Raw genomic sequence first — 13702 nt, 5'->3', positions numbered from 1 at the left:
TTTTTTTTTTTTTTTTTTTTTTTTTTTTTTTTTTTTTTTCTATTTACTCCTCCAGGGGGCTTTTTTTTATGTTCATTTACTATAAAGCATAAATCCTCGTCTCTTTGCTCTTCTTTCTTCTTTATTCGTTTGTATCATTATATGAGAGTGGATGGAATAAGTGGAATATTCAAAATCAAACATGAGCGATGGGGCTTATATAATGTGACTATTTTTTTTTTTGCCGAAAATGTGCATCTTGTTTTACGAAAGGGGATGCGATTGTATGCAACTAGAGACTTGTCACTTTAACGACAATTTCATCCGTGAATGAAAAAATTAAAAAACAAAAAAAGAAGCACGGACATTTTGATAATTTAGTGCGGTTGGCTGTTCTCTGGCACCCACTCTAATCTCTTTTGTAATTTTGATTTCGCCCTTCCTTTCCGTCTGTGTTGCCGTTTTGGCCGCCACTCATGCAGACACATAGTCCGGCCGTTTTGCTCATGTGGAATAGGGGCGCTCATTCAATTTAATCCAACTTATTTTAACCATATATCAGCCAATTCAATTAACGGTCGGTTTTAGAAATTCTATCCAATCCACCGATTATTAGTGTAACGTCAGTTTGAAAATTGCAGAATTTATTTTGAGAAATGCATCTGGATTTTTATCATTCATTCTTAATTAATACGTTTTTGTTAGTATAATTATTTAACTAAAAAAATTAGTAATCAAGATTAAGAGATAGAAATCTTGACTCATGCACTTTTAAGGAGTATTTATCTCTTTTTTCCATTTATTAATTTTTATTTTCATATTGAACCTGTTTGTTAGATCTTTTTAACATAATTTAAATGTTGTAGTTCAAAATATATATATATATATATATATATATTCATAAATCTAAAAAAAATGCATATAAACTCCAAATTACAAACTTGAAAGTTGCAACAGACAATTTATTCCAAACTATGAAAAAACAACAAAGAAATAGAACAAAATCTAAAAATTCAATTGTGCACACTTACTACTCTCTTTGATGATGATTCATTATTAAACAAAAAAAAAAACTTATTTTTTATTTTTTTTATGTCACATATAAGGATTGGATTGGTTTGGATCGGGTGTTTTGAAAGTAAAATTAACATTCAAACTAATCCAAGTCAGTTTTAAAGAGATTCCATCCAATCTAATTCAATTGAGATCAATTATCAATTAAAAATGGGTCGGTCAATTTGATGATTGGATCATATAAACACGCCTAGTGTGGAATATCATTATCAAGTTGTTTTTGCATAGATCAGGTCATGGGTTTGGCTTTTCTGCCTTTCTTTTTCTCATGCAACAAAATTATGAAACCCTATGAAATTTTGAAACTCAACTAATCAAGGAGCTTAGAGACGAAAATTTAATAACGAGAATGTTGTATAAAAACTAAAGAATTGAAAGCAAAAATCTCTGTCCTAATTTAATATGAACTCAAACAAAATTAGAAGTGCATATTAAAGTTCCATTAGAATTAAGAAAAGTAATGGCCATTTTAAATATAAATAGGTTATATTCATTTATATAAACGTGTTAGTTCTCAGTCAATTACCTCTCAATGATTCTGTTTTTTTTTTTTTCTTTTTTGCGCTATGGAAATTCATCATCCAGTTTTTGATGATTGCTTAAAACATACATATAAAGGTAAAAACTCTAGTCTACAATTACTATTACCAAACGACAAGTCGTTTCTACAGTGACCAAATCAGAGAGTAATAAATTTCTCTTTCCTTTTCTAGTTTCTTCATACAATTATGCTTAACAATGCCGCCACGCCTGGTGGTGAACCGATGGCGTGAAATAAACGCCCCGTGGAGGAGCCCTTTTAAACATTCACTCTCTCTCTCTCTCTCTCTCTAATAACATATCACACTAAAGAATAGGAAGGTAAAATGATTTGATTCTTCTTCTTCTTCTTATTCTCTAGAATTATTTGTTCTTTTTCATTTCTTGCTTTCACTTTTAGCGCTTGTTTTGGATTCAAGTCAAGAAAACCTGTTTACTGGTTGTTGTTTTTCTTCTAACCGGCTGATTCTTGTCTTTCAGAAATAAAGGGTATTTTCATTTCTTATTTTTTGTTTTGTTGGCCAAAAAAAAAAAAATGCCTGAAGAATCCTCCACTGAGCGTCCATTGTTCGGCGGTGCCATATCTGCCACTTTCCCTCTCAGGTTTCAGGTTCGCCCATTTTCTCCCCCTATTTTACGAGATTTCATTTGGTTTACTTTTCAAAAGTTCTTTTCATATCTGCCTTCTATATGATGATACGTATTTGGTTTTTCGGTGCTAAAATTTTATAGGACGTGAGTGACATTCGACAAGTTCCTGATCATCAGGTATGTAGCACTAATTAATTAGTGATTTAATCTTCTGGGCATTAATTATTTTTTCTTTCACACTATTTGTTATTGAGTTTATAGTGATGACCCATGTTATACCTTACATTTATTTTGTGGAACAATGATTTTGTAAAGGTGTAACATTGTTCTAGAAATAACTAGAGTAGATAAATTCTTGGTTGTTATACATTTACTAAATCATTGTTGTATAAAATAAATATAATGATATACTCCATTCTTAACGTGTTAAATGTATGACTGGTCTTTTTTCGTGGAGGATTTCAGTTTTTGTGTATGTATATGCGTGTTAATTATTTTGATGGGTTTTGAAGGAGGTGTTTGTGGACCCCGCCCGTGATGAGAGTTTGATCTTTGAGCTGTTGGAATTGAAGCATGAAGTTGGTGATAATGAAAGTGCTACGTGGTTTCTCCAAGACCTTGCCAATGAACAAGACGCTGAAGGAAGCGTGGTAATAGTTTTTGGCTTTTTTCTTTCCTCAATGCTCACTTAGTTAAACTTTTAGTTTATGAAAGTAATTTTCCTTGTTTTTGTTTATAGATGGTGGTATTTAAGGGGCCATTAGATTAGTTGCTTATAAGGCATATAAACATTCAATTTTATTCAAGTTAGAAGAAAAGAAAAGGAAAAAAAAAATCTAATTATGAGTGCTCAATGTATGTGGGGATCAAGAGGGACTCTCATGTTTGTATTCTTCTATGTACTCGGGTTAACTTATGCTGGCTATTGAATTTACAGTTCAAATGACATGTTTCTTTGTGAAGGAAAGAGGGTTAAGTATCAATTGTGAATTAATGGATGGCCTTACCAATACGGTTGAGTTGTTATAATCTTAACTTTGTCGGTAAAATAGTAGATAACATGATCTGGAGTTTCGGATTTAAAAAAAAAAGAAAAAACGGTTGAAGTTGTTTTCTGGGATTGGTATTGATCAAGTTAGTACTTTTTTGTTTTCTCCCCCCTGTGCAAGTCTTTGTAGCTTATTTTATTTTAACATATATGACGGTTTGGAAATATTTCAATGTGGTTTTCTTGTCCCCTGTAAATTCCATTTACTAGTTCAATTTCTGATTTGTGCTATTGTTCTAAGGACTTATTTTCATCAAATTTACTTCAGGTGATTGAACAATCAGGAGTGATTGAGGCCTCTGGATTGTGTTATAGAAACATACCCGCTGTTGTTACAACTGCAGTAGGCCAAATGGTATCTCACTACTATGTATCATATCAATCTTTTTATGTTTCCAATGTTTTTGTTGGCTTGTTGGTTCTGAACTTATGATTTTAGCCCATTTGAAGTCCGAGTAGTTGTCATCTCAATGAAGGAAACATGATTCTTCTGTGCTTATCATGAAAAGTGCCTCAACAGTTTCTTTCTCCGCTTGAATAGCAAACTATGTTGCTTCAACAACCTTTGAAGATTTTCAGCGTTGAAATGTATTTTCTTCCTGGGATCATGCTTTTAATCTTTAATTTTGATTGCTCGAACATAGGCCATCTCCAAGGGGCGGCAAGGAAGGGAAGCACAGAATCTTGTGAGAGTATGTCCCTTTTTTGTTTTTTTTTTTGTTTTATCTAGGATACTATTTTGTTTTAATGTGCTAAGTGGATTTTATTGTTTTTCTTTCAGGTTTATGTGGCAAATTTGCGTCTTAAAGCAGTTAATACAGATGTGCTAGTTACTGCATATGAGCCCATTCACATAAAGTAAGTATAAGTTTGTTAAAGAACCAGATGGCCCTTTTTTTTCAAGAGCTTTTACCAACTGATACTTATAGTAATACTATTACTATTACTATTAGTATTAATAATTTATACATGTTTATTTGGTCATATATACAACCACTAAATTGAAAGGAAACCTCTCTTTCTCACATATTAATGTCAGATTGTAAAAAGGATTGTATTTGTCTTTTCCTGTCAAAGATTATTTGTTGCTATGCTATTTTCTGATACGGTTGCCTTCTTTCCTTGCGGTTGCAGTCCCTTGAGCGAGAGCGCTAGCGCGGTGGGGGCCGGTTTCACTATCGCTGCAACGCAATCTGGGTGTATGCCAATGGCCGAGGTCTTTAGACATGCTGTCTCTACCTTTAAAGTCTGTGACTGGAGCCTTTTTGGTTCTACTGCGTTATAGATATATCATGTAGCCATGTAAAGGAAACGTTAATATAGCTGATCTTAGATCTTTGAATTCGTATCAGATTTCACTCTCTTGTTAGGGGGGTAATGTGCTTCAAATCGAGTTCCCAAAGTTTAGCGTCTATTTGTTTTAAGAGTTCTGCATGGTTCAAACAATGATTCTTAGTTCTGCTACAGTGTTTTACTCTCACAAAAAATTTAAATTTTAAAAATTAAAATCATGAACTATGATTTGAACCCACAAATCAAATGGACCCTTAGAATTATGTTATAGTTCTGGTCTGGCCATTAAATGTAGTTCTCATATTTTTTTTTTGTTTTTTTTTTAAGTTTTTGGTGGTTTGTGCTAAATACATGGTTCAGAAAAATATATAGTTTTTGGGGGTAAGGATTCATTGCATTTTATTTCTCTGACCTATTATTATTAAGAGGCTGGGATTTAGTTCTCCAGTGTTTCGAGTTTTTAGGTGTTATTCTGGTTTTGTTGTAGAAGTTTTGTTTTGGTGGACTCCTTGTCCTTATTGTACACTTCCCCATTTTATTAGTAAAATTCTTCTTGTTTCTTATTAAATATATATTATGGATGAGTTTTTAATGGTCACGATTAATGGTGGTTATTCAACAAATATTTTGAAAGGGAAAAAATGTTATTTATCACGGTAATTATCATCATTAGTGGTATATTTGCAAGTTAAGACATTGACATATAAGATCTTGTAATATAGTTAATTATAATTGATTGAAAAGTGTGCTAGTCCATCACCTTTGGTGATATAGTATTGCACACACACACACACACAGAAAATGACACCTAGAAAAGACTTGAAAACGCTTTTTGTATGAATAGAATTGAGAGATTGTTCATAATGATACTTTTGAACTGTCCTCTTAAAGTTGAATAATATATAAAGCATAGTTTATGATACTGGTCCAGCAAAATAAAGGTTCTAGAGCTTATAAAACAGAGCTTATGATCTTCTAACATAGCCATGTTTAATTTGGAATGGAAACTTATTTGGCTAAGCAAACAATCCGTTTTGGCTAGTTAAGAATATGAAACAGAGCTGTTTTTTTCTTTCATCAATTATGCCTTTTCTCACCTCTAAGGCCTAGTTTGGTAGTTCATGATCACACTTGTATTGTAAGGTCTAAGCAGTCGATTTAATAATACCACACATGGAGTTATGTCAAAACACACAATAATATATAATTTTTATAATTTTATTGATTTCTTGGTCCTATTTTCACTTTATAACTTCTAAAAAGAAGGGCAAAAACCATAGTAAAACATCAAAAGATTAATAATAATAATAAAAACACACCATATTATTATTATTATTATTATTTACTGGAAATACCTCTAGCTTTCTCCGCTGAGAAAGGATATTTCAGGAATATTTTGGTGTGGTATTTTTCTTTTGATGCTTTTATTACTTGGCTTTTGCTCTGCTTTTTTTTTTTTTTTTTCTTTTTTTGTGAAAAAAAGTACACCAACAAGATCAAGTGGAAGTGGTACCCATGTTTTATTCATGTGTAATAAATGGTCCAAACTGATACAAATGTTTTTTTTTTTTTCTCCTGTAATTTATTTGTTAAAAAAACTCGATCTAAAAGTTTATAAAGCATACGTAGATACATATAGAAAAAGTTCAAACGCAGGAACATTTGGCGTCTCCCTGCCCCTGGGAGTTCTACGTGTAATATTTGGCTTAAACTAATTTTTCTTTAGATTATTTATCTATATCAAGAAAAATACTCAAGTTAAAAGTTCAAAGCATATTTTAACTATTCTCTTAAGAGGATTAAGAGGCAGCCTTTGGATCATGGAATTTGGATAATCTTAGAGAGAAAACAACACACATACAGACATACTTACACACACACATGTTGGAAAAACATGGTTTTGCCATGTTTGGGTGAATGTGTGTCTATTGAAAAGTTGGATAAGAGTCCCACGGGAAAGATATTAAAGCTTGTTAAAGTTTATAATAAGAGATTGCACCCTCAAGCTTGAGTAAGAATGTGCACCCAAGATGCTCTCTCACGCGCGGGAGGTGCGAATCATTGGACCGATGGGTTATAGGGCTCCAATGTGCGCGCCGCACGATGTGGGCGACGTGAATGTTTTGCAATTTTTCTTTTTGCATTTTTCAACTTAAATTTGAAATTCATTTTTAAGAAACTGCTGCATGTTTTTAGAATGTGGACATACCTTAGAACAGGTTCATCTGGATGTGCAGGAATTTATAACCTCTAAAATGAATTTCTATTATTCTGAGAATAAATTTTGATTAATTTACCATTACTCCAGCTTTGTGACATCCCTTGCAACAGCCTATATAAGGAGGTCTCCTCAACCATTTAGAAACACACAAAAAATTCCTCTTTTGCTCTCGAATCTGTTCTTAGAGTGTTAGGCGTTCTGGTGATAGAGTGAAGGTGTAGTTAGAGTTCGCTGAAGTGGTTCTTTCGTGCTGAAGATCTACTCGACGTCGTTGTATCCTGGAAAACAGGTGCTCGCACGAAATTCAAGCACCCGCGGATGGGCGAAACTATTTTAAAAAAATTGTGACTACTACAAGTCTCAACGTACTTTTGTTCAAAACTCTTTTTTTTTTTTTTAGGTTCAATTTCATTGTAACAATTTATATTTCTGCTGAAATTTCCAATTAATAATATTCATCTTCTTCGTTTCTATTTTGCTTTACATGTATACAGTTCTAACAATACATACATACATACATACATGATACATACATAATGAAAGAAGTACAACACGCGGGAAGCATTTGGTGTCTCCTTCTGTGTGTTGTGTAATATTTTATTCTTCAAGAAGGATATCAACAACAGGAAAAGCATTCACACACTCAGAAGGTTTATTTTATTTGATCATCTTGTTGAAGAGAAGAGAAGAAAAGAGAAGAGAAATTCAGAAGTCTCTAAAAACTGTTAAAATTACTCATCATCATCATAACATATATAAGACATAATAATAAATAATAATAATGTATAAGGCAAAGTTGCAAGAGCTTTGCCAGAAGAAGAAGTGGGGTTTGCCAAAATACAGTTGCATGAAATGTGGGCCAGACCACCAACCTCGTTTTGGAGCTTCCGTCTCGGTCAACGCTTCCTCCTTTGACTCCCTCACTCCCTGCAAATCCTCCAAACAAGCCCTCAACCGTGTCGCCATGCTTGCTTTTCTTCACTTCACTTCTCCTTCCACTCCTCCAACTACTTCCACTCTCATCACTTCTTCATATATATATATATATACACACACATATCATGTATGGCTTTCTTGGTCATGTATAACTTGCATATATACTTTCATGGCTAGCGCTTTGTATTAGGGAAAAAAAGTTATATACATTTATATTTCTGCTTGTATTGAAGGAAGAGTATGTTTTTTCTTGTTCAACATAAATGGACTTTTGGGGTGGTTGGAGTTCTTTTCTTTACATTTCTGTTCACTTTGTAAAGTAAAAGGCTTTTGTTGTGTTAGTATTCTGTTTTTTCTTTTGTTGGGATTTGAAGAAAAACTGATAATCACTCACTCTAAAGATTTACGATTTAATTTTCCTTTTTTTTTTCCTCTTTTTATTTCTGATAACTCTTTGATTTAGGAGAAGCTGATCTGATCATTATGTTTTGAGCACATTCTCAAATCTGAAGAATTTTTATGAAATTTGTCCTTTTGATTTGTATTATTAGTAATATATCATTCCAAACCAATCCTGATCATTTGTCAATAATAGGCTCTGAACCTTCTCCTAGGGGACCTATTACTGAAGAAAGTTCTCAGAATCTTGATGCTAAGTCAAATGTTTCAGCTGTGAAAAATGGTAAGGAATTTGAACTCTGTAAATCCATGAAATGTATGTCTGAAAAAACATTGAATCTCTGAAAATGTTATAATTTTGAAAAGGAATTAACTGTCATCTTTTAAACATTGTTTTTCACACAATGGAAATCCTATTTTTCTTTGGTTCTCACTATTAACTCATTCACATTCTGAAATACTACAATATCATTCTTCTAATTTATTAACCAATGCCCTTTTCACATTTCCGCAAAATTAGAAGAACGATATCATAATTGCCGACATTAACAAACTTATTACCCTTTTCTTGATTTGGTATACAATTATTATGACGGACAATTAAATTGTGTTTAGAAATCTGTATGATTTGTATCAGGTTACTTTGTATTGATTCATCTATTGTTGATTAAAAGAACATGTCCATTGTGTATAAGATTCTTGATGAACAGAACTCGTTTCCTTCTCGGATGGATTTTCGTTTACGAAATGTGTTTAACTAATCAAAATGTTTAGTATACTGCTTTCTCAAGACTACTTGATTTCTCATACCGAAAACTGTCCGGAAACATGTCTACACTACTTGTTAGTTTAATTGGTCCAGATCTTTTGAATTTTTGCTTCATAGTAATTTGATCCTAATATTATGGCTAATCATATTTCTTAATGAATGGCAATCAATTCTTTTATAGAATTACGCATACTTTATGTTTGAAACATGTTTTAGAAATTTACAAGTGGCTTTAGGTTTCTAGGGACATTGTAAAACACAGGACAGTATAAGATTATACTCAAATTTATAGCCTTAGTTTTACAATGTCGTTCATCCTTCTTCAGATCCTTCAATACCATTCATCAAACCTAACAAGGGATGCCCAAAAGATATAGAGACGCCTCAGAGTCTCAAGATTCAGTCCGATGCTGCGACTGTCATTGACGGTATAGAAAATCTCAAGAGATGAACTTTCTTTAGTATATGCACAAGCTAACACTATATGACATTTTATGATAATTAACACAAAGCTAAACAAATTATTATCTAGTTAGTATAGAGTAGGTACTTGGTACATCTGCACATCCATATTAGCATTGTGACATTTTATATGTTTTATGTTTACTTTTCTTGAGGCCATATAGTTTCTAGATAACATGCTATATTAGAGTTTATTTCAGATCTGAAGAGAACTTAACATTAATTTACCACTCTTTTTTATTGATTATGCAATCTGATCTTTTCATTATGTTTAATTTCTTAGCCATAAGAACCCCAGCTTCTCCAAGTCACAGACAAAACTTCCATTTTTTACAGTGATAATCCTTATGTACAGCAATTTATCCTAGATCTTGGTGGCTAGTTCTATAGGACACACGAATTACACTACTTTTAGGTTATAGCATAATAATTGTAGCATTGTAGGAGTTTTTCATGAGCTGAGGTAATATGACACTGAACTCTTGTCCAGATATCCACTGTCAATACAAGATCCAGCTGCAGAAGTATGCTCAACGGAAAAACATCGGATTGCCATCATATTCTATTGAATGCGGAGGCGCTCACGCCTCTTGTTTTAAGGCTAAGGTTTTAGTCGGCGAGCACATCTTCGAGAGCCTCAAATTCTTCAACACCTCAAAGGAAGCAGAGAATTCCGCTGCTAAGGCTGCCATAATGTCTTTGTTAATAGACAACTTTCAGAAGGCCAGTTCTTCAAACTACCAAACCAATCAAATATAAATCAAAATTTTTGGTTTGATACCCTTGTTTGGTTTTTGTGTTCTTTATTCAAATAACGAAATTTCATATCGATTTTTGTCTATCAATCTACCATTGATATCAATCTACTTGATATGTCTTATTGTACAGGAGGAATCAGGTCCTTACAAGAATCGCCTGCAAGAGCTTGCTCAGGAAGAATGTTTCTGCATGCCGCTTTATAAAACTACAAACTATGGTGCCCCCCACAAGCCGATATTCAAATCTACGGTGGAACTGGAAGGAGAAATTTTCCATGGGAAAGCAGCAAGCTCCAAGAAACAGGCAGAGCTGGATGCTGCAAGTGTTGCCTATGTTGCGCTTATGGAACGTAAGTCGACGTATAACTTTGCTTAATCAAATCTTTCATACTCAGCTTCTTCAATACTTCATTTTACTTGTAAAACAACTAGAATTTGTTAAAAGTCGATTGATCAAGTACATGAAAAGGTTAATTCCTTGATAATCTTCAGGTGCATCGAATCGGATTGCTGCAAGTAGTACTTCACTCGATCTAAAGGGACGTGTTCCGAAATCTACTCCAGGCGTTGGGAATCTTGAACATGAATCTCAATTGGCTCCATATCCAGCTCAGACCTATGTGAAAGATGTTAAAGAAAATAATGGTATATATCTCCATTCAATTGCTTTACATAGTTTCCACATGATATTTTCTAATGACTTGCATAATATTGATCAATGCTCTCATGACAAATTCTATGAAGCAGTTTTGGAAGAAGGGTTATCATCCAATTCAGTATTAAGGACAGAGGAGAGTAGCTCATTGCTCGCAACGAACAACGCCGAGAAACCATCTTCGTGTTTCGAGTCAGCAGCTTCTTCTTCTACTGAAAGCCTTGCTTCTCCTCCAATGTTGAAATCGAAGACGAGGGACAAAACTACCGGAGTGACGCCAAGTTACTTGCTTTGCAACAAGGTGAGAGTCTACCAAGAGTTCCCAAATCATGCATTCCCTAAAGGCATTACTGTGATGCCCATTGGTAATCACAATTGGGTGGCTATCAGCTTGGAGTTCCCAAATGAAAAAAAGCAATTGACAGAGTGAAGCTTTTACTTTCAGATGTGATCATATCCCAAGCAGTTTAGAAAACTTGTTATGTTTAGATTATAGTTTACCAATTATAAGTAATTCATTGATATGGAGTTAGCTATATATATATATATATATATATTTCACGTTTAGTTGGGAATGTCCTGAAGAACTTGGGCACAAGACTTTTAGTTGTTTGGTTCTGTGATGATGGATTATGCTTTCCAGTGCAATTTCCTTCATAATGTCTAAGCAAAGTAGCTATGAAATGTTTTTTTTTTTTTTTTTAAACTCTTTACATGTGTTGAGTTGGCTCATTTTCCATGGTTTTGATTTTTGAACCACTTAATGGAACAAATATGATGAGTGACTAAAAGAAATAGACATTGGTTATGATTTCAAAGCATATATATATATATATATATATATATATATATATAATTGCCAGTACTGAGGACAATATATAATACTCTAATCCCAATGGAAACCTACTATTGACCCTGAAGGTGAATTCTCGTGTTACTGGATGCATCAATCTGTTAAACTTAGATCTCGTTCATTTTATCGATTTGAGTTTTCAATTTTAATTTTTTTATAGTTAAAAGCTCTCATAAAAAGTCGCATCTAACATTTTCTGTTACAGTAAAAAGCTCTCATATAAAATCATAACTCAACTCAAATTGAAAATTCAAATCAACAAACTGAACGAGTCCTTAGTGCTTGTTCATTTGCACCCAAACTCAAAAAAAGTTTGAACTCAAGTTATAACTTTATTTAAGTTCATGTTCTTTTGTAAAATTTGAATTTGAACTTGAGTTTTAACTTAAATTTTAATTTAAGTTTGGGGTTAAAATCTGAGTTCAAATTTCCCCTTCAACTCAAGTTCCTAAACTCAAACTCAAGTTCCTAAACTCAAACTCAAGTTAATTAACAGTATTTTTTCTATTCTTAAAAACGCTATAACTTTTTCATTTTAATTCTGATTGAGATGATTTTTTTTATGCGTTCACAACGAATGGACGAATAAAATCCCTGCCATATACCCTATTAAAATTTTCCATCATCATTGAGTTTTTATTAAAATATTATTTAAATACAAACTCAAGTTTTGACCCACCCAAACACAAACTCAAAAAAATTCTCATCTCAAACAAGAAATCAAATGTACACAACTAAACACAAACTCAAGTTACAACTTCAAAGTTATAACTCAAATTCAACTCAAGATCCTAAACTCAAACTTAAGTTTCCTTTTCAACTCAAGTTCTTAAACTCAAACTCAAGTTAATTAACAGTATTTTTTCTATTCTTAAAAATGCTATAACTTTTTCATTTTAATTCCAATTGAGATGATTTTTTTTATACGTTCACAACGAAGAGACGAATAAAACTCTACCCATATACCCTATTAAAATTTTTCATCATCATTGAGTTTTTATTAAAATGCTATCTAAATATAAACACAAGTTTTGACCCACTTAAATACAAATTCAAAAAGATTTTCATCTCAAACAATAAATCAAATGTACACAGCTAAACACAAACTCAAGTTACAACTTCAACTTAACTTATAACTCAAATTCAACTCAAGATCCTCACTCAAATCATCATAACTCAAAAATGTAATTGAACAAGCCATTAAATCTCGTTTAGTTCGCTAATTCGAATTAATATGTGACTTTATGTGAGAGTTTTTTACAGTAACAAAAAATTATATATGACTATTTCTAAAAAAATTTTATTGTAACAAAATTTAAATTTTAAACTCAAATTAATGTCACAGCTCATTTTCTATTGAATTGAAATGTACATATGGTAAACAAAGAACACGATTTGAAAAGAAGATTTTGCTGAAATACCTTCATTAATGAATCTCGCTAGATCCAGCTAGAAAGAGTCACATCAGCGCAATTGTGCAAATTTCATCGAATTTGAGGGCCCGTCTGACACCGGTGATGGGCCTCTCGCACGGTGAAGATTGTCTCGTACAGCCATCCAGCTCACTAGATAGAGTCCAATGAGTGTCAATTGGTTAATAGGTTTAAATGAGAATTACATATTCCATTTTTTAAGTACCAAATTTACTAAAAATATTATTTTTAAAAATTTTTATTTTTTAATTAATTTTAATTTAAAAATAGAAATATATAAGTTAATGTTAAGGAGTATAAATAAAAAAATTCTTCATTTCAAGATGTATTTTTAAAAATTACCCTAAGTGTAAAATATAATATAAACCCTTTTCACTAGTTTTTCTTTAAAAAAAAAATAATAAATAAATTTCTATTCGAACTTAAGAACCAAACAACATATGTTTTATGCACCATGACAATATTGCATTGGTGTAGTGGCAGTACTGATCACTTAGGATTCGTTTGGTATGAGAATTCAAATTATGGTGATTCTAGTTTTGATTTTAGAATTAGAATCATGATTCATGATTTTAAGTTCAAACCATGATTCTGAAAGTAGAACCATAATCAAGGATTTGAACCACCTAAGGGTGATTCTAGTTTTAAACATCACATTAAAATTTAAACCTTAAACTAAAACCATTTAAAC

The 13702-nt window shown here is 32.4% G+C and overlaps 3 protein-coding genes across 3 annotated transcripts in view; all 3 read left to right on the top strand.

The window, feature by feature from the left end:
- LOC21412760 (5-methyltetrahydropteroyltriglutamate--homocysteine methyltransferase) overlaps nt 1-2079 on the top strand; it is an 8925-nt gene extending 6846 nt beyond the window's left edge. Inside the window, exon 7 of the mRNA XM_024166592.1 lies at nt 2074-2079. Within this exon, the coding sequence (XP_024022360.1) occupies nt 2074-2079 (6 nt within the window). The remainder of the gene's footprint in view (nt 1-2073) is intronic.
- LOC21392699 (ran guanine nucleotide release factor) lies at nt 1793-4634 on the top strand. The gene is made up of 8 exons (XM_024166618.1): nt 1793-1914; nt 2074-2203; nt 2326-2361; nt 2697-2834; nt 3501-3587; nt 3877-3924; nt 4014-4090; nt 4367-4634. Exons 2-8 carry the CDS (start codon nt 2129-2131, stop codon nt 4515-4517), a joined length of 612 nt encoding a protein of 203 aa, XP_024022386.1. The 5' UTR covers nt 1793-1914; nt 2074-2128; the 3' UTR covers nt 4518-4634.
- Nucleotides 4635-7527: 2893 nt separating this feature from the next.
- Nucleotides 7528-10446, top strand: LOC21392698 (double-stranded RNA-binding protein 1). Its single transcript, XM_024166591.1, has 5 exons — nt 7528-7573; nt 8278-8364; nt 9177-9278; nt 9803-10035; nt 10201-10446. Exons 1-5 carry the CDS (start codon nt 7528-7530, stop codon nt 10444-10446), a joined length of 714 nt encoding a protein of 237 aa, XP_024022359.1.
- The last annotated feature ends 3256 nt before the right edge of the window (nt 10447-13702 follow it).

Source organism: Morus notabilis, unplaced genomic scaffold (assembly GCF_000414095.1).
Source record: "Morus notabilis unplaced genomic scaffold, ASM41409v2 Scaffold1604, whole genome shotgun sequence".
Taxonomy (NCBI): Eukaryota; Viridiplantae; Streptophyta; class Magnoliopsida; order Rosales; family Moraceae; genus Morus; species Morus notabilis.
This window is presented reverse-complemented; position numbering and strand designations above follow the sequence as displayed.

Bases quoted from the DNA above. Each gene is read 5' to 3' on its own strand.
- LOC21392699 (XM_024166618.1), top strand. From the start codon at position 2,129: ATGCCTGAAGAATCCTCCACTGAGCGTCCATTGTTCGGCGGTGCCATA. The intron at 2,362-2,696 runs GTATGTAGCACT...TGGGTTTTGAAG, and splicing joins GACAAGTTCCTGATCATCAG to GAGGTGTTTGTGGACCCCGC. The intron at 2,835-3,500 runs GTAATAGTTTTT...AATTTACTTCAG, and splicing joins AAGACGCTGAAGGAAGCGTG to GTGATTGAACAATCAGGAGT.
- LOC21392698 (XM_024166591.1), top strand. From the start codon at position 7,528: ATGTATAAGGCAAAGTTGCAAGAGCTTTGCCAGAAGAAGAAGTGGG. The intron at 8,365-9,176 runs GTAAGGAATTTG...ATCCTTCTTCAG, and splicing joins TGTTTCAGCTGTGAAAAATG to ATCCTTCAATACCATTCATC. The intron at 9,279-9,802 runs GTATAGAAAATC...ACTCTTGTCCAG, and splicing joins TGCTGCGACTGTCATTGACG to ATATCCACTGTCAATACAAG.